This window comes from Coregonus clupeaformis, chromosome 27, assembly GCF_020615455.1.
Source record: "Coregonus clupeaformis isolate EN_2021a chromosome 27, ASM2061545v1, whole genome shotgun sequence".
NCBI classification, from domain to species: Eukaryota; Metazoa; Chordata; class Actinopteri; order Salmoniformes; family Salmonidae; genus Coregonus; species Coregonus clupeaformis.
In genome coordinates, this window is record NC_059218.1 from 18,287,033 (window position 1) to 18,307,404 (window position 20,372).

The window sequence follows — 20,372 nt, forward strand, 5'->3', positions numbered from 1 at the left end:
CTTAAATACTTCATAATACGCCATTCTTTCACTCATTGTTGTATAATATACAGTGAGGGAAAAAAGTATTTGATCCCCTGTTGATTTTGTACGTTTGCCCACTGACAAAGACATGATCAGTCTATAATTTTAATGGTAGGTTTATTTGAACAGTGAGAGACAGAATAACAACAACAAAATCCAGAAAAACGAATGTCAAGAATGTTATAAATTGATTTGCATTTTAATGAGGGAAGTAAGTATTTGACCCCTCTGCAAAACATGACTTAGTACTTGGTGGCAAAACCCTTGCTGGCAATCACAGAGGTCAGACGTTTCTTGTAGTTGGCCACCAGGTTTGCACACATCTCAGAAGGGATTTTGTTCCACTCCTCTTTGCAGATCTTCTCCAAGTCATTAAGGTTTCGAGGCTGACGTTTGGCAACTCGAACCTTCAGCTCCTTCCACAGATTTTCTATGAGATTAAGGTCTGGAGACTGGTTAGGCCACTCCAGGACCTTAATGTGCGTCTTCTTGAGCCACTCCTTTGTTGCCTTGGCCGTGTGTCTTGGGTCATTGTCATGCTGGACTACCCATCCACGACCCATTTTCAATGCCCTGGCTGAGGGAAGGAGGTTCTCACCCAAGATTTGACGGTACATGGCCCCGTCCATCGTCCCTTTGATGCGGTGAAGTTGTCCTGTCCCCTTAGCAGAAAAACACCCCCAAAGCATAATGTTTCCATCTCCATGTTTGATGGTGGGGATGGTGTTCTTGGGGTCATAGGTAGCATTCCTCCTCCTCCAAACACGGCGAGTTGAGTTGATGCCAAAGAGATTGATTTTGGTCTCATCTGACCACAACACTTTCACCCAGTTCTCCTCTGAATCATTCAGATGTTCATTGGCAAACTTCAGACGGCCCTGTATATGTGCTTTCTTGAGCAGGGGGACCTTTCTGATTGAGAGGGGGTCAAATACTTATTTCCCTCATTAAAATGCAAATCAATTTATAACATTTTTGACATGGGTTATTCTGTCTCTCACTGTTCAAATAAACCTACCATTAAATTTATAGACTGATCATTTCTTTGTCAGTGGGCAAACGTACAAAATCAGCAGGGGATCAAATACTTTTTTCCCTCACTGTAGTGCAGTATTAAAATAATTTGAAATTAATTGTTGAAGTTATTCAGTTTTGGAATACAAATATGCAAATTACAAAATATTGTTGTCCTTACTCTGTAGCAGTCTATGGACAAGGTATGACAGCAATCCATGCCTTCGTTTAGCTTCCCTGGCTCTGTCTCCACATGCTAATGTTTTAGCATTTGTGGCACACATCCCATTCAAGTCATATTAGTGTTTTTCTCGTATTATGTTCAAATCATCTATAAGTGACTTTGTGGAGCTTCACAATACATTTGAGATACTTTTAGATTATTTGGACATGATGCAAAAAAAAATGCTAATATCAGTCCCATGACTTGAATGGGATTTGTGCCACAAATGCTAAAACGTTAGCATGTGGAAATATTGCCAGGGATACTAAACCAAAGCATGAATTGCTGTTATACCTTATGCATATAGGGTAAGGAAACCAATGTGTCATTTTATAATTTGGGTGAACTATCCCTTTAATACAAGATTCAATACAAAAGGCAAAGATGGGATATTTGTACAAAATGTTTATTTCAAATTGACATTAAACAAATACAATGGCTTTGACACATTCTTATCTGAAATCCAGACACTAGCAAACAATTGTCTAAGGGAGAAAATGACTTAAATAAGAAAAAACATTTGTTCATAAAACATTTACATAGGCAGTATAAACAAGTTTTGGAGCTATGCAACGAAATAAACAGAAGTGAGGTGTGAGACTGCCACAGAGCAAACATGATATGAATGCCAATGTATAATCCTAACTCCTAAAACTTCATAAAAAAAGAGCCAAAAGCAGTCTCAAAGGTACTATCGTAATGGAAGAGATGTGTTAAAAAAGTTTGTAGAAAAGCATTAGGAAGAATTAGGAAAAAAAAGGTCCCTTGAAATTGATGCAGGCTGTTTTTTCATTGTCCGTCACTAGATGGCAGTGCCAGCACTGTAGCTTCAAATCTGTTGGCTAAAATATAATTCTTCCCTCTTTGACATAAGTGTAGCCACTAGACTGGAGGGAAAAAGGGGCCAAACCAAGTTTAATGTGCTAGTACTTAGTAATCATACGCTAGTACTTAGGTCTAACAATTAACCACTTATGGCCTCGCTAGGTCTATTCTAAGCATCTTACTTCACACTTCATTTGGTTCCTTCTGTTTTAAGGCTTTTCTTTTTTTGTTAATAAAACTGTAAATATATATATATATATATATATATATATATATATATATATATATATATATATATATATATATATATATAATATTTTGTGAAGCACATAAATCCACTCTTTGTAATGTAGGTACAAAGGACGCTACAGGAAATAAACTTGGACTTTTCAAAAATTTAAAATAACTTGGGACTTAAATATCCAGAAAAGCTTTCCTTCATCTTCTCGACAGAGCCAAACAATGAGAAACAACGTGATTTGCGTACCTGTATATTCATGTCTTTGTTGACATGTATAAAGGAGTCCAACTTTTTATCAATACATTATTAACCTTTTCACACTACTGAGCCAAACCGAGCAGAGCTATACTGGACAATGTGAAAAGTACAGTTTAGGTCGGCCCTACAGTGTGAATCAGGCATATAATTTGTGGCTTGAAAAGCCTGCCCTCTAACACAGAGAGAGACGTTTTCAATAGTCCACCAATGGACTGACAAATGTCGAGTTAAGCATAATTACAAGAGCCAAAACACAAAAGTGACATTATGATGACATGCTTGATTGAATAAGAAACTCTATGTGCAGAAATGGCATATGGTAACTATGAACTTCTTTGACTGTATGTGCACTGACTGAACATAGTCTTTGATCAGTTCGGCGCCATCGAGCAGGACAGGATTAACCCCAAATGCAGGTCAGCCACTCCTGTCTGTCTATTTGACCTCAGTCATGTTGCCCTCTAGATAAATGTAGTCATGATAATGTAGCAACACATTACTGCCCTATTTAGTTTTCCAGGGCTGCTGTGTTCGTAATTGCATAAATAATGACACGTAATTATAATTCGTTTAAAATAAATATGTCAATAAATACAAAAATATGAAACCTTGAGGGCTCTGAGTGTTTGTAGGAAACATTTGAGAAACATTTCACGAACAAAAGAAATAGCTACAGAAACTCCTTCCAACAAGTGTGAGAATGCATTAACACTGAAAAACTAAATAACTAACAATGCAGTCTATAAAACATTCAGTTTAGTCACTTATGAAAAACAAAAAATGTTTACGTCCTCGCCCTTACCTGCACGTATACACTTTAAATGAGCCTATGGCACGTTTTAATTCATAAATGAATTCTGGAAGAAAAAAAAAAAACTGTAACAGTAACGGACCACCGTATGACACATATTTACACAGAAATATGTAAATATTGAAATGAACCATATCTAACTGTGGCTAAAATACTTCTAATATGGTCATGACTCATATTAACCTGCATTTTAAACTAACAGAGTACAATATGGTCCATATTTTACTGTAATTGTTAACAGCATTATGCTTAAATGGCCTATCTCTACCTGTAGTTTAAACATATAAACTTCTGCCTAATATGGGCATTTGTTACGTGTAGCTCTAAACCCTACATGTGCCAGAGGCCAGTGCATCAAGTAGACACAGTGGTTGCGTGCCACGCCATCGACTGTGTCATTGACTGACAGATTGGTATAACATATGATGTGGTTAGCTGATACTTAAAATACCTATCCAGGCGTTGTAATATCTGGCAGGCGTCAGCAACGCCTGGGCATAAGAATGTGCTAGCTAATGCCACTCCTACAAACCAGTGTATGTCCCTGTCCCAGGGGTCGGTATTGGCCTATAAGCCATGTCAGTCGCTCAGAGAGAAGGGGCCGGGCGTAAAATCATGGAGGTCAAAGGTGAGCTCCAGACCCATCCAATCAGCTCTCAGCTTACATCAGGCCTAGCAAGGCTAAATAAATCAGGCCATCTTGGAAGACAACATCAACATCTATCAACAACATTTAACTCTTCCACCATTTTATGTTTTTGTTTTGTTTTAGAAAGCCATGACGACTGGACACACCAGGCCTTTTTGGACAATAATGCTATCTTCCAAAGAAAACAACGTCCATCTCCAACTCCTCCATTTTGTTTTTTATGTTTTGTTTTAGAGAGCACTGGCCTTTAGGCCAAATACACCAGACCATATTGGCAGATATTCGAAAGACAACATCCTCCATTGGTGTTGTTTTAGAAGCACAGGCATTTGGCAGAATACATCAGGCCATTTAGGCCGATAAGAGTTGAAGTTGTCTTTCAACAATGTTTTTGATTTAATCTCAATCCACACATGTCTCTGAGGCAGCGCCCCCCAGTAGGCTGGGGGTGTCAGGGCGTGTCTGCGTGTTTGTAGTAACCCTTCTGGATGGCAGCGAATGCAATGCTCTCAGCGGAGCGCCTCTGGTCCAGGCTGAGAAGGGCCTGGAGCAGGGCATTGATGTCCGCCTTCAGGCCCTCCTTCTGCATCCAGTTCTTCAGCAGGTCATACACCTTGTCGCCAGGGGGGGCACTCTCAGCCATCTTGATGTGGTTGTCATTGACGCCGATGTAGCGGAAAAACTTGTTGTGGATCCGTATGTCCAGGCACTCGTCGAAGAGGTCAAAGCTCTTCTTCAGGGATGTCTCATCCCCTGGGGAGAGAAAAGAGAAGAAGTGGTACCTTGGTTCATTGTTGCTACTATCAAAAATAGGGGATTTATTTCCTGTTTTCCACCAAGAAAATGTGGCTCTAGTTATAGACAATAACCAAGATCCAAACTTTTTTCCTGAACCAGTCACATGGTCAGGACAAAAACTTATTGTACTTTAATAATTAATTTTAAAAAAGGTAAGCAGCAAAAACAGTAATAAGAGAGCTTTTCTATAGATAAACATGTACAGTCCTGCACTGATTTAATGGTGCTCTGCATCAACTATTATCTATTTCAGAATCTGTGGTGGTCTGTCATTAATGTTTGTTGAAATGTATGTACGTTTAAATTGATGGTTTGTCTTTATTCATCTTTTTTCTTTATGTTGAAGTTTGGACATTAAGTCCCAGCCAACGTCATGTCTAGTTTTGGATCTATGTTTGTGGAATGTTAAGCTGTCTATTGTCTTTTTATATGTATATTTGTGTATTGTCTAGAAAACTAAATTAAATTATTTTTACAAAAATAAAGAAAAAAAGTATTCTGTGGGGGTCTGTTCAGGCAGTGTGCTTCCCCCGTCACATTTTGTCAATTTTCTCAGCCTTACAATAGAGCTCCTTGTTAGGGTCCAAATTGTAAATTGTTGCTAACCTTATAGTGCCGGAGAATTAACTCATAAAGCAATCAACCACTGAATACAGAGGTAACGAGGTTTAAACGTGGAGCCGTTAGTAAATAAGTGCTACACACACAGAATTTACTTCAGGGAGAGATACACACAAAGCCAAGCTATATTGACTACATAATAGTATAGTTCAGTAGCACGCACTACTAGTTAAATACCCTATAGGAGTCCCTATTCATCAAATTAAAATCGTAGGATGAAAGGACCCCATATAAAATCCATAATTTAATAATGAATCAAATTTTCTGAGGCCTGACATTAACTTGACGGTATTCCATCTCTATGGAGTGTATTCAGTGAGGTGAAACGCTCAGAACTTTGCATAAAGAAATGTAACTAGTACACCCTATTTACCTGACGATCACACAGTATTTGTTCTACACAATACATTTCTATTTGACCGTTCTGTAAAAATGATCTCTTCTAAACAGACCCCAGTCAGGACATGATGAATGTGTTCTTTATGGTGTGTGTGTGTGGAACCTCTCCCTACTAGGACCCGGCCCACCCTCCAGCTCTGTGTGGGGTCTCTTACCTAGCAGGGACACCAGTTTATTCTGCAGAGGATCATCCTGAAACACAACAGAAGGAAAAACAATAGTTAACCACAGTCCTTCTACAGACCACCAGGGGCCACCAGGGACAAATCTGTTATCCGTTTAGAAATAAATAAAATATTATTAGTATTATGAAAGTCTGCCTTGGTAAAAATACTGAAAACTTCATAGGACATGTGTCTGTTGCAGGAATACACAACTCCATTATCTGCCCTCTAGAACTGAAGTTGTGCTCACATGATCTGGTGCAAGCAGGGCTTGTGTGGTTTTGTGTCCTGGGCCAAACCTAGCCCCAGGGTCCCTGTCCCTCTGTCCCCCCTCCTACTATCACCGTGCCCCCTACCTTCCACTCTCTCCCAAGTTCCCTGTCCTCATCTAACCTCCTCTGCCCCCATATCCCTCAAGCTCTCCTACCCCACACCCCCAACCATCTCCCCTGCCTCACTCACCCTGGCTGTGGGCTGCAGTCTCTGGGCGGAGGGGCTGTGTCGGGGGGAGCTGCCCGACGAGGCTGCCCCGGCGGTGGGCAGGGCCGACAGGCTGGTCTGGGAGGAGCTGGTGGTGTTGGGCAGGCTGTCGCCCAGGCCCCGGTCCTCGTCTTCCCCCAGTCCCAGGGGAGGGGAGGCCTTGATCAGGCCATCCTGGGTCTCCTGCAGCAGGGGACGTGACTCGGGACGGACCTCCTCGCCCACCTCCCCCTCCAGGCCAGCATTCTGGCTGTTCTGTCTCTCCTCTGCTGTGGGCCCACTCTCATCCTGAGGGAGAGAGAAATATATATATATATATATATATATAGAGAGAGAGAGAGAGAGAGAGAGCGAGAGAGAGAGAGAGAGAGAGAGAGAGAGAGAGAGAGAGAGAGAGAGAGAGAGAGAGAGAGAGAGAGAGAGAGAGAGAGAGAGAGAGAGAGAGAGAGAGAGAGAGAGAGAGAGAGAGAGAGAGGAGAGAGGGAGAGAGGGAGAGGGAGAGAGAGAGAGAGAGAGAGAGAGAGAGAGAGAGAGAGAGAGAGAGAGAGAGAGAGAGAGAGAGAGACATTCTGAGAAGACGCATTAAAACATTTCACCACCAGAGATTCATATCAATCCAACATACATATATTGATCTACACTGACAGTATATAACATAACCCCAATGGCATAACTAAAGGAATAGAGATGGGAAAACTTACAATGGCAATCTTCACGATGTCACTGGAGTCACAGCAACTGTCTGAACCTGAGAGACAAACTAAAACACATAGAGAACTATTAGACAATCAATCTACAATGTTTTGAGTCAATATTTATTTCAATACACAGGAGTGGCAAGGGACATTTCTTTTGGTTACTCACCTGGCCGAAATGTACATGGCCTCTTGATCCAAAGCCACACACCAATCCCGATGGCGAGGAGGAAGAGCAAGAGCAGAATGACCAATGGCGTAACTTTTGGGGAGGGGAAATGAGGAAACAACCATTTAGAACATCGGTATTCAAACATTCTCAGTGGGGACCCCATTTTTTCTACAAGATTTCTGGGGATCCTGTTTTTTCCACAATAATTTCTCGTGACCCCACCCCAAATCTAATGACACAACCGTCAAATCTGTAAAATTAGATTTTTACATCAACAAATAACCTTAAATTCATTGCATTTTCATCAGAAACCAATAAATACATTAATTCAATACAATTGTATTTTTCAAATGATCTTTTTCAAAAACGTTTGCATATTGTCTCATACAATAATCTGTACTCTTAATTTGGTGTACATAATAAAACTAACAAATATTTGGGGCGACCCCACTGCAGTTCCCCCGAGACTCCACTAGGGGTCGCAACACCGACTTTGAATACCACTGATTTAGAATCATGTCTCAGACTTCATAGAAAATATGCATATTCTTTCGCAATAAAACACCTCATAACCTATGACTTTACTAAAGTAGGAATTTGCTCTCCACTGACGAGCATGTGACATCAACTGTATGCTGTTCATTCTGTATATTTGATTGGTCCTCAATAAAAATGATTCAGAGACTATAAGACAGAGAGCTAAAGACTTATGTAGACCTACCTATGGTCTCTGATGAGCTGGGGGCGGGGGTGGGGAGGGCAGTCGGGTGGAGGGTAGGAGAGACGTCCCGTTTCCTACACACAGTGTTGGAGATGGGGGTGCATTTCTTCACCACCTCCTCCCCCGCTTTACAACTGGGAAGACAAGAAAAGAGATAGAGGAATTAGTATAATATTTTTTGAAGGGGCTAGTGTTAGTTCAGTAGAGACTTGGTTAAAATATGACATAATGCTAATCTCAGATCTGTTTGTGTGGTCTTGACAACTCCTATGGTCATGCCAATAGGAGTTGGCTATACGGCACAAACAGATCTGGGACCAGGCTACTGTTTAGTATGCCTAGTGGTGTGATCTCTGGACTGGGGTCTGGAGGTGTAAACATGGCTCTAAATTGTGACAACTTTGGTCGTATATGCTCCTAAATATTTTTCTGTGCGACCTCTAATTTTTATTTGGGCGGACCAGTGCGCCTAGAAAAAAAATCACCCACATAATAATTGTTGTAATGATGATGCTTCGCTGTACCGCTATTTCCGAGTGCCCTAGAGAAAAAAAGCGAGCGCAGATTTGTGACCGTCATGATTGCACCATTACTACAGAGAAAATATGTCTGGGCGATATGGCCAAAATATCATTTCACAATATTTTTCTTATTTTTGACGGTATGATGGTTTTTGACAGTATTTTTATGTTTTTGAATAATACAAGTTCCAAATATGCTTCATGAGTAGTGCATGACCCTAGGGTGGCAACACATACATTGTAAGTGGTTTTAATGGGGCTTTCTGATTGTTTTAAACTGTTCAATCAAACTTCAACCCAAAATAATTTTCTGCATTTCCTTAATTCATTTGTTATAATTTCCACACTGTACCACATTTGTTTTGTCTTTGTATGCCTCTATTTGGTGAAAAGTCAGGTTTCCTTTTTATTATTTATTATTATCATCAAAAACCATGTATTTTCAATGGATTCAATGGCAGTTCTTACTTTAGCCACAAGGGACTAATTTCTAGGGTGCTTCTGGCGCCTACGCTGCCTCACAGGCAATATTCATGGTAAAAAAAGTACATGCGCTCACCCAAAGCTCTTGGTAGAAAATTGGCAGTTCTCAACTGTTAGCACTCTATTACTGCTAACGATTGCCATAATTTTTCGAGTTTCATCACTCAGTTATTATATTTATATTACATTAAACAACCCAGACATTGAAATACCGTTATGTAAGGTAAAGTAAAAAATCCAAACCGGTCCATGCATCACCCTTACAAAAAAAGATAGCAGTTTTGAACCTGCAGTAAATGTGCAGTAATTGCAGTCAACTGTAGTATTTTGAACGCAGTAACTGCAGAATAACTGAAGTGATACTGCACAGTAACTGCAGTTACACTGCAAAAAACGTGTTATTTTGGACCCATTATTTTCAGTATACTGCAGTTATACTGCACTCTAACAGCAATATTTTTTCGTAAAGGCAATACCGCTATACACTGAGTGTACAAAACACTGCTCTTTCCGTGACAAAGCCTGACCAGGTGAAAGCTATGATCCCTTATTGATGTCACCTGTTAAATTCACTTAAATTAGTGTAGATGAAGGGGAGAAGACAGGTAAAACAATTATTTTTAAGCCTTGAGACAATCGAGACATGGATTGTGTTTGTGTGCCATTCAGAGGTTGAATGGGCAAGACAAAAGTCTTTGAACGGGGTATGGTAGTAAATGCCAGGCGCACCAGTTTGAGTGTGTCACGAACTGCAACGCTTCTGGGTTTTTCACTCTCAACAGTTTCCCGTGTGTATCAAGAATGGTCCACCACCCAAAGGACATCCAGCCAACTTGACACAACTGTGGGAAGCATTGGAGTCAACATAGGCCAGCATCCCTGTGGAACGCTTTCGACACCTTGTAGAGTCCATGGCCCGACGAATGAGGCTGTTCTGAGGGCAAAAGGGGGTGCAACGCAATATTAGGAAAGTGTTCCTAATGTTTTGTAAACTCAGTGTATAGTACAATACGGTTTACCACCCAGCCCGAGAAAACGGCTTGTTTCTAGCCCAAACCGTTCAAAAGTTTTACCCATATTACCAGCACTACGTTTTTTTTCCTTCCATCACGCTTTGGCGGCCATTTTTTACATTCATAAACCATGTTATGGGCCGTTCTAAAACTACTCGCGAAACATTAACCATTTGTTGACACCTTGTTCAGTCACGTTACCTAATTAGCTAGGTAGCTAACAATCTGGCAATTTACCAGTATATCCAAACACTTAGGGGCACAGAAGGAAAAGGGAAGGCTTCTGACAGATCGCTTGGATGTCTTCACTCACTAGTTTGACAATCTTAAAGAAACAGTGTACAATTTTCAATGTAATGCATCTCAATAGGAAATAGTGCTTTTTACATAATATTCCACAAATTACTTTTTAATTTCAATGACAGGTATTTGTATCAACAGTTTTATAATAAACACGTCTTTACAGGATTACATATTCGCTTCTAGGGCAAAACATGTGCTTCAAAAGTAGCTAGAATTCTTATAGGCCCAATATAGGCTGTATCTCAATCAATTTTGTTAAGATTCTGGTGCTCCTAAATTGTATGTTGTTTGCCTAACTTTGATTTTGTTTTGTTTTTAGCCTTGGGTGTACATTTTGAAGTTGGCACTCACTTGGCACATCTCTTGCAGACCTCACAGGCCTGCTCTGGCACGCAGAAGGTGCCAGTTTGACACTGGCACTGGGTGTCTGTTGTACTGGTACAGGGCACTGTCTGGCTCTGGTCTGTGAAGGGAGGGAGGGAGGGAGGGAGGGAGGGAGGGAGGGAGAGAGTACTAATATATTGTACATTCAATAATACAGGTAGCAGTTTATTTTACAGTTCTGTTCTGTTTCAGCTGGTATATATCACTAGGTTATTATTATGTAACTATATCCTTATCAGACATTTAAAAAATGTATGGTAATGTAAAGTAAGGTGTAGTCATATGTTTATATGAGTCGGACCAATAAACTAAACCAATGACAAGGTAAAAAATAGCCACTAAATTGACTGGGTCATAAAATCTTTTAAAACAATGACCCAACAAGAACCATAAAAACACGATTTTACAACATGTGAATGATAAGAAAATGAATTCTGCAGAAAGTAACTTTGTAATATAGCTAGCTAAAGCAAAAGACTAACAAGATGATATAGTAGCTGGAGGATACATTTTCTTAAATACGATGTCTGAGTTTTGATTGAAATCTGTCTTTTCTTAGATGTTCTCTCTGTATAGGGCGTGAGAGACTATTTGATGAAAGCCTTCTGAAACAGCATTTTCTAAACCACAACTTAATAAAATTGTGATTTCGAGCGAGAGTTTTAAGACAAAGATTTGTATATCTTATGTTTACACAGTGTGGACTGTGAGGTGTGTATGCACTGATGCACTCATATAATAATGTTCTTTCTCAATACCTCAGTGACTAGCCACAGGGTACAGACGTTAGTTCAACATCTAGTTTTGATTTACATTTGGTTGAGTTGTCAACTAATGTGAATTCAACATGAAATCAACAAAATAAATCCCTATGTCATTGGATTTAGGTTAAAAGTTGGGTGAAATTACTAAATGCCTTTACGTTGATGACTTTTTGCAAATCCAATTTGTTTTCCACGCCATCACATCGATTATTATTTTTTTGGAACATGGAAACAACATTGCTTCAACCAGTTTTTTCCCAGTGGGGAAGCACAAAACATGTCACTCCCCTGTAACAGTAGTCTCCATAGTCTCTTTTCTTTGGGTCAGGCCTTTCATATGGCGTGGGAGACAATACAACACAACCACACCCAACTGCTGTGCAAGGTAATGCAACCACGCACGCACCCACACACACATGACTCTCCTGAGACAGGTAACAAACAATCTGCATTCAGTGTGTGTGAAACAAAACCACAAAGACACACCAACATATGCCATGTAATACCACTGGATCATGGAGCTTTTAAGACAGGGAGAAAGCCACAATGTATTATTCTGCCCTCTCCGGAACAAAAGTATATCAAGCTAAACTGTGATTGCCCAATGCTCCATGAAAAAACTCCCGGAATGGGTGTTTACCTTGGTTAATAGTTTATGAATTGGCAACAGACAAAAGAGAGAGGCACTCTGGTTGATTGACCAGAAATAGCTAACTTCATGTAAAATGGAGAGTCTCTTCTTCTAACGACACAAACTTGTTGTAAGATAATCCTTTAAGGACAGCTAAAGAGGGCAGGTAACAGGTAAAACAACAAACAACAGTTACAGGACTACAAATAAAAGTCAGAGGACTCCATTACCCATGCGACAGTGGGTACAGGGCAGGCAGCGGTTCATCCCGTTGGAGTGTTCTGTGTAGGTGAAGCCATGTTCGCAGGGCATGCACGTCCCCTGCTCCATGTTCCGGTCACACGCCCTCTGCACGAACGTACCTGTCGATCAATAAACCAATCAACCAATAAAACATTTACACAAATACAAATACTCTGTTATAGCCTTTTTATTTGTTTTATTTAACCTTCAACCAAATTTAGGACATATTTAGCCTGTAGCATTTCTTTGAGTAACACAAAGGGTGGTGTGCTTGTGTACAGTGGGGCAAAAAAGTATTTAGTCAGCCACCAATTGTGCAAGTTCTCCCACTTAAAAAGATGAGAGAGGCCTGTAATTTTCATCATAGGTACACGTCAACTATGACAGACAAATTGAGAAAAAAAAATCCAGAAAATCACATTGTAGGATTTTTAATGAATTGATTTGCAAATTATGGTGGAAAATAAGTATTTGGTCACCTACAAACAAGCAAGATTTCTGGCTCTCACAGACCTGTAACTTCTTCTTTAAGAGGCTCCTCTGTCCTCCACTCGTTACCTGTATTAATGGCACCTGTTTGAACTTGTTATCAGTATAAAAGACACCTGTCCACAACCTCAAACAGTCACACTCCAAACTTCACAATGGCCAAGACCAAAGAGCTGTCAAAGGACACCAAAAACAAAATTGTAGACCTGCACCAGGCTGGGAAGACTGAATCTGCAACAGGTAAGCAGCTTGGTTTGAAGAAATCAACTGTGGGAGCAATTATTAGGAAATGGAAGACATACAAGACCACTGATAATCTCCCTCGATCTGGGGCTCCATGCAAGATCTCACCCCGTGGGGTCAAAATGATCACAAGAACGGTGAGCAAAAATCCCAGAACCACACGGGGGGACCTAGTGAATGACCTGCTGAGAGCTGGGACCAAAGTAACAAAGCCAACCATCAGTAACACACTACGCCGCCAGGGACTCAAATCCTGCAGTGCGAGACGTGTCCCCCTGCTTAAGCCAGTACATGTCCAGGCCCGTCTGAAGTGTATTTGGATGATCCAGAAGAGGATTGGGAGAATGTCATATGGTCAGATGAAACCAAAATATAACTTTTTGGTAAAAACTCAACTCGTCATGTTTGGAGGACAAAGAATGCTGAGTTGCATCCAAAGAACACCATACCTACTGTGAAGCATGGGGTTGGAAACATCATGCTTTGGGGCTGTTTTTCTGCAAAGGGACCAGGACGACTGATCCGTGTAAAGGAAAGAATGAATGGGGCCATGTATCGTGAGATTTTGAGTGAAACCCTCCTTCCATCAGCAAGGGCATTGAAGATGAAACGTGGCTGGGTCTTTCAGCATGACAATGATCCCAAACACACCGCCCGGGCAACGAAGGAGTGGCTTCGTAAGAAGCATTTCAAGGTCCTGGAGTGGCCTAGCCAGTCTCCAGATCTCAACCCCATTGAAAATCTTTGGAGGGGAGTTGAAAGTCTGTGTTGCCCAGCGACAGCCCCAAAACATCACTGCTCTAGAGGAGATCTGCATGGAGGAATTGGCCAAAATACCAGCAACAGTGTGTGAAAACCTTGTGAAGACTTACAGAAAACGTTTGACCTGTGTCATTGCCAACAAAGGGTATATAACAAAGTATTGAGAAACTTTTGTTATTGACCAAATACTTATTTTCCACCATCATATGCCAATAAATTCATTAAAAATCCTACAATGTGATTTTCTGGATTTTTTTTTCTAATTTTGTCTGTCATAATTGACGTGTACCTATGATGAAAATTACAGGCCTCTCTCATCTTTTTAAGTGGGAGAACTTGCACAATTGGTGGCTGACTAAATACTTTTTTTCCCCACTGTATATGTGCGTTGTGATGGTAGTGTGTGTGGGTGTGTGTGTGTGTGGGTGTGTGTGCGTGCTTTTCCTATGTCTAACTGGAATAGACTATAGACTATATACTACTAGTGGTTTTGTGTCTTCTTTCTTGGTTGAAATATAACATTAGCATTTTTCCTGCTCCGTTCATGCACGCAATGCTTTAGGCACCTTATTATCATGTGTTCAGAGAAAAGACAGTACGATACTATCACACCACAAAGAGAGGGAAAGAGAGTGAGAGAGGGAATGAGGAAGCGTGAGAAATATACAGAGGAAAAGCTTGAAAAGGTCATTGGCATTTCTGACTAACTAGCTACAGATAGAGGCAGCGCAGTTAGCGACTTATCAAAATGCTGTCTTATTGCAGCTAAATTACTAGTGTACATATTTCAAATGTGGGTGTATCTGTAAGCCTAGACCTGTCTCTTTCTTTCTCTAGCTGCCTGTCTGCCTGTTCTTATCTGACTGACCCAAAAGGTCAAAACAGGTAATCTAATCAGAAAAGTAATCGCTAGCTTGCTAATGCTAGCAATAGTTATAGCTTATTAGCAGTAGCTTCCTAGCAATAGCAAGGATGCTAGTACTGCTATAATGTCCTTCGCTCATTCCACAGCACTGGCATCAGTAAGGCAGTGGTTCGGTTTTAATGGGACTATTTCAGCTAGTAACACCACTTTTAAAACAAACCCTACTCCCTGAATGTTTACTACTGGGTTTTGTTACAAAGCATGGTTTGGGTTCCCAGCCGCTAGCTTGGGCTTGGTTCCGGGCTCAGGTTTTAGTAACTCTGATTCTTCTGGCCTGTAGTGATAGCCTGGCAGTGTATAAGAGCAACATTCTTGCTTGGGTTCTAGATCAGGTTTTGGGACTGGGTTCTCCTTACCAGCCTGGCAGTTGAGGCAGCAGAGACCCTGGTGGAGGTACTGCTGGTTCTCCAGACAGGTTCTGTGTCGCAGCGTCCGGTTCCTGTCATCGCCGGACCACTGGGCCGCCACCACGCCATTCAGCTCTGCCCAACAGCACACCAGCCCAGAGCACAGCAGGAACACCACCACCTAGAGGATAGAGTAATGGTGGGAGAGAGAGGGGGATATGGAGATGGAGGAGAAAGTTTCATTTATTTATTTAACCTTTAGTTAACCAGGTAAGTAAATTAAGAACACATTCTTATTTACAATGATGGCCTGGAAAGAGGTGAGGGTCAGTGCAGCAAGAGAGAGAGCGAGAGAGTGAGAGAGAGAGAGAGAGAAAGAGAGAGGGAGAGAGAGAGAGAACAAGAGGGAGGGAGGGAGAGGTTCACATTACCAGGCTCACTCTCACCCACCCACCCACATTCAGAGAGCGTGAGGAGAGAGGAGAGTATGTGTTCTCAACAGAAACCTTGATTGAGCAATCTGGGCCCTAATTTAAATCTGATCTGGACATCTGCAGAGGAAAGCCAATTAGGAGAGCCGGCCAGAGTTAGAAAACAGAGACAGGACAACATAACATGTGTATGTACACAGTAGGGCTGTCCCCGACAAAAAAGAAATCACGGTCGACCGAAGGTAGCCTGTTCTTTCTACCAATTGATTGGTCAACATTTTTAAACGTGTATTTTCCATATATAAAATCAACTATATGCATTGAGCTTGTCTGATGCTTTAAGCTTACGGTTTGATGAAATAAGACAAATGCCTCAAGAGGGCGCCAGAGATCTAGATAACCAGAAGAAAAAAAACTTAACCTGACCCAACTATTCTTCTCCCGCTCCTGCTGGCTGTCGCAAATTCTGCCATTACTCTCCTGAAGTTGCCGGTAATAGGCTACACGAGGAGTCGGCAACCTTTCTCATGTGGAATGCCAATTTATCTTACAATTTCTACCGATCTGCATGCCAGTTATGGGTTTAAAATGCAAATTTTCATGAAACAGTTTAATTTAAATTATAATAATGTCATATCTCAAAATCATTGTCTTGTGGTTAATCAAAATTATATCCAAATCTAAATGAAAATGATACAAACCTAAAAAGTAACTTATTTTGCCATATGCCAAATATGTAAAATAGCCTACATAAAGCCAACAAATAAAAACATTGCAGCGTGCAGGTAGAAAATATCCTGATAAAAAGAAATATCCTATAAATCACATTGGCTACACATGGCCTGTCTGCAACGAACTTGAAACATTGTATCAACTATTAACTTGGGTCCGGCTGAAGCTTGCCTAACGAACTTGCAACATTGTATAAAATATTCTGTGCCCTCAGAGTTTCCTATCCAGTATGCTCGGGACAGACACAGCTGTAGGCTATTTGCGCAAGGAATAAGAAACAGTGCTTGACTTGGGCTGGAGCTCACCGGAGCTGAGTACCGGCACCTCAAATGTTCTACTGCTTGAGCTCCTGTTCCTCTTATAGAATATTAGCTCAAAAGTATTGTGGAGCTCCTACATCTAAATATAAAGAGTACCAGCACCCAAAGTGAGTACCGGAACCTGTTTCAGTCCAAGTCAAACACTGATAAGAAGTAATCAGGTAGGCCTATTTTATGACGTTTCCACTGGATCAGAGCATGACATTTTTCCCTTTCACGCTGAATGGTTATCGAAAGGGAGAGGGCTGGAAAGATTTTTCAAATACATTGAGGAAATATTGTAATTCCCAATGGATGTAAAAACAGATTTATTTTGCTTGCTGTTTGAGGTGAAGAAAACATTACTTTGAGAAGTTCCACAGGTCATTAGTGGTGGTGCGTTAAGCCAATCAGAAATACTATCAGATCCCCAAATGGGCACAATTATATGCCTACATTTGCGCCCAGGCCAGGTAGGCTATAGGCATACTTCTATGCGTGCGCATCCTTACTCAACATTGACACGAGCACTCCAAACAAATGACAATGACTAAATTGGCAAAACTAGTAAATGGAATGAATAAACCAAAACTTGTTTCTCACAAGTGTAGCATATGTTGTGCACTCTGCCAAAAACGTGTCCACTCCGACAATGAAAATGATAACGGGAAGACTGGAATAGTAATAGTGAATGCATTAACAGAAATGTCCATAACCAAAGTAACAAACATTATAGGAATTAAAGGTAAATGTACTACTGGAGATATATGTCATGGGGAATTGATATACACTAACAATCAAACACAAACAATTCACACAATTAAGTTATGAAACAATGAATGTGCACAAATTGGCGGGAGAGAGCGCATTCTGGAGAGAGAAGTGCATCTGGGCGCATGGTCAATCTGACGTCTGCATTGGCCATGCAGCATTTACGGTGATACAGCCTCAGCAGAAGTCATGGCATTCATACATCTTGCGTGTCGCGGACCAGTGCAGAGCTGTTGTCAAGGAAGTGAGTTTATGTTTTCTACAGGATGTACCGCCCCCACCTACTGTCAACCACTCATGTCAATGCGGAGTTATACAGAGCCCTCCGCATTGTTACAACATTTGGGAGGCGCATGGCGATGCGGTACAGAGCTCGATTTGGCCTCTGCATGCCTCTGGAAGCTCCGCAATTGCGTCACACCCTCCATATGGAGACTCCGACCACATTTTCGGATCATGCATACATTGGCTTTTAGTCTAGGCCTCAAGCTGTCATCAAGGCAAAGGGTGGCTATTTGAAGAATCTCAAATATAAAATATATTTTGATTTGTTACTACATGATTCCATATGTGTTATTTCATAGTTTTGATGTCTTCATTATTATTTTACAATGTAGAAAATAGTAAAAATAAAGAAAAACCCTTGAATGAGTTGGTGCTCTAAAACTTTGGACCGGTAGTGTATATATATTTGTTACTGCTCGACTAAAACTATCTCGGTCGACCAACTGCCTAACGACCAAACAATCGACCAGTCAACTAATTGGGGTCAGCCCTAGCATACAGGTTTACACCATGTAATGGTTTTAAATGTTTAATTAAAGTATGGAGTGCATGAGCCATTCAGTACAGTTGAAGTAGGATTCTGGCCATGTTGAATGGCCAGGTGGCATCACTGTTCTGGTGTTCAGAGAAGATCCTAGGGTTAAAGACATGATGGGAGTTAAAAACAGATTTTGGGAATTATGGTGGAGGTAATTTGTAACAATGTTGCTTCCGTCCCTCTCCTTGCGCCAACCTGGGCTCTAAATATTTTTTTCACATAGACTAACAGACGCTTATGAGAGTTCAAAGCTCATCCAAACCATTTCAACCTATTAAAAATGTCATTTTGGTTAAACCTATTGTCTTGGACGACCATGATCCTCCCTAGTGAGGAGATAAGGTATCTTATAGCTAAAGCTAGCACGTTGCTGCCCATAACAGATTGATTCCCATCATCCCAGTAATCCATTCATGTGCTGGATAATAACAGGGCTTGCATGGATGGAGGGAGGAACAGTAAATAATATGGCGGAGCACTTTAGTGTGGCCCTCAGGCACAGGTGCTTGTTCACACGCCTTTTCATCGTGTCATTGTGAGAAGGCCCTATTCACGGGCGAACAACACGCTTTAGTTCCTCTACTTCAAATGACCCACATTCTTAAACCCGGGCTCTTTGACTGGGCTGAAATGCGACACCACCATGAACCGCCTCGGACGTAACGCGACACCTTCCCGTCTAAATGAGCAGCCTAGTTTTGGCTCTCTTGTACCCCGCCCTATCCAACCACCCTCAAACCCCCATACCTGGCACACAGGGTTCAGTTTAATCAAACCCATAATTTCCCATGGTCAAATTAAATCACAGATATATGGAAGTCACTGAGCACAGTTACATGTACACAATAATACCATTATTGTGGATAGTCAGATTAATCTAATAATTCATTTAAAACATTTACATGCTTTGCAAGAAGAACGATGTCCCTAATAATCCTGTTTACATGGAAATCAGGCTACTGATGGAACATTTGTTAATGCAGAAAATCGCCAATCAAAATAAACTTTCTACCACAGTGACCATGTTATTTTTGTGAAGCCTATTTGATTCTGAGATTGGACATATAAAGTTTATTTGTGAAAACTATTTCTAAGATGCATACTTTCAGTTTTTCACACATAAGAGGGAGGCTTGTGCTACGGGTGCTGGCACATGTGCAGATCAAATATACCACTGGAACGCTGATTAAGCTGTTTACATGTCCTAATCATTTGAATGATTGTTCAGAAAACCAGGTATTTTAATCGGCATACGCTTACTTTGATTTTGACCTTATGCCGATTAAGATAAACTATGTAAGGTGTTTGCATGACTATTTCCATATTCGGCCTACTGCCATAATCAGTTTAATATTGAATTATTAGTGTGCATGTAAACATACTTACAGATTTCGGGTACTATAAAAACGTGTAGTACCAATACTTATTTTCAGAATAAGTCTGTGTGTGCACGGGTAGTAGTTGATAAACTAAGACACTGGAGAAACATACACTCTTAGAAAAAAGGGTTACAAACGGGGTTCTTCGGCTGTCCCCACAGGACAACCCTTTTTGGTTCCACATAGAATCCTGTGTTCTACATGGAACCCAAAACGGTTCTACTTGGAACCAAAAGGGTTCTACCTGGAACCAACAAGGGTTGTTCAAAGGGTTCTCCTATGGGGACAGCTGAAGAACCCTTTTAGGTAGCACCTTTTTTCTGTGTGTAGCAACGGTTGCAATGGTATTATAAAAACTCCACTTTGTCCATGACAGCCAACAGAGGCTCATCATAACACACCCCTTCTTACATGTGTCTCTTGGGGTCAATCTTCTCCAGGTGAACCAGGGGGATTCCTGGAGCACTAGTGGGTTTTGACTCCTGACTCAGACAGGCTGGAGTTGACTCCTGACTAACAGACTGGAGTTGACTCCTGACTAACAGACTGGTTGACTCCTGACTGTAACAGACTGGTGTTAACTCCTGACTAACAGACTGTAGTTGGCTCCTGACTGGAGTTGCTTCTTGTCAGACTGAGGTTGACTCCTGACTGACAGGCTGATGTTGACAACAGAGTTGACTCCTGATTCTAAGCTCCTGTCTCTCCTCACTTGGTTCTCTGGAAGGCGGCCA

The 20,372-nt window shown here is 41.1% G+C and overlaps 1 protein-coding gene across 1 annotated transcript in view; it reads right to left on the reverse strand.

Moving 5' to 3' along the window:
- Positions 1–1,651: 1,651 nt before the first annotated feature.
- LOC121541591 (tumor necrosis factor receptor superfamily member 10B) overlaps positions 1,652–20,372 on the reverse strand; it is a 40,703-nt gene continuing 21,982 nt past the window's right edge. The window contains exons 2-10 of the mRNA XM_041850716.2: positions 15,213–15,384; positions 12,425–12,556; positions 10,767–10,878; positions 8,096–8,229; positions 7,372–7,464; positions 7,209–7,267; positions 6,490–6,795; positions 6,019–6,055; positions 1,652–4,798 (exon numbers count right to left, since the gene is read on the reverse strand). Coding sequence (XP_041706650.1) covers positions 4,497–4,798; positions 6,019–6,055; positions 6,490–6,795; positions 7,209–7,267; positions 7,372–7,464; positions 8,096–8,229; positions 10,767–10,878; positions 12,425–12,556; positions 15,213–15,384 — 1,347 coding nt within the window. The 3' untranslated portion in view covers positions 1,652–4,496. The remainder of the gene's footprint in view (positions 4,799–6,018; positions 6,056–6,489; positions 6,796–7,208; positions 7,268–7,371; positions 7,465–8,095; positions 8,230–10,766; positions 10,879–12,424; positions 12,557–15,212; positions 15,385–20,372) is intronic.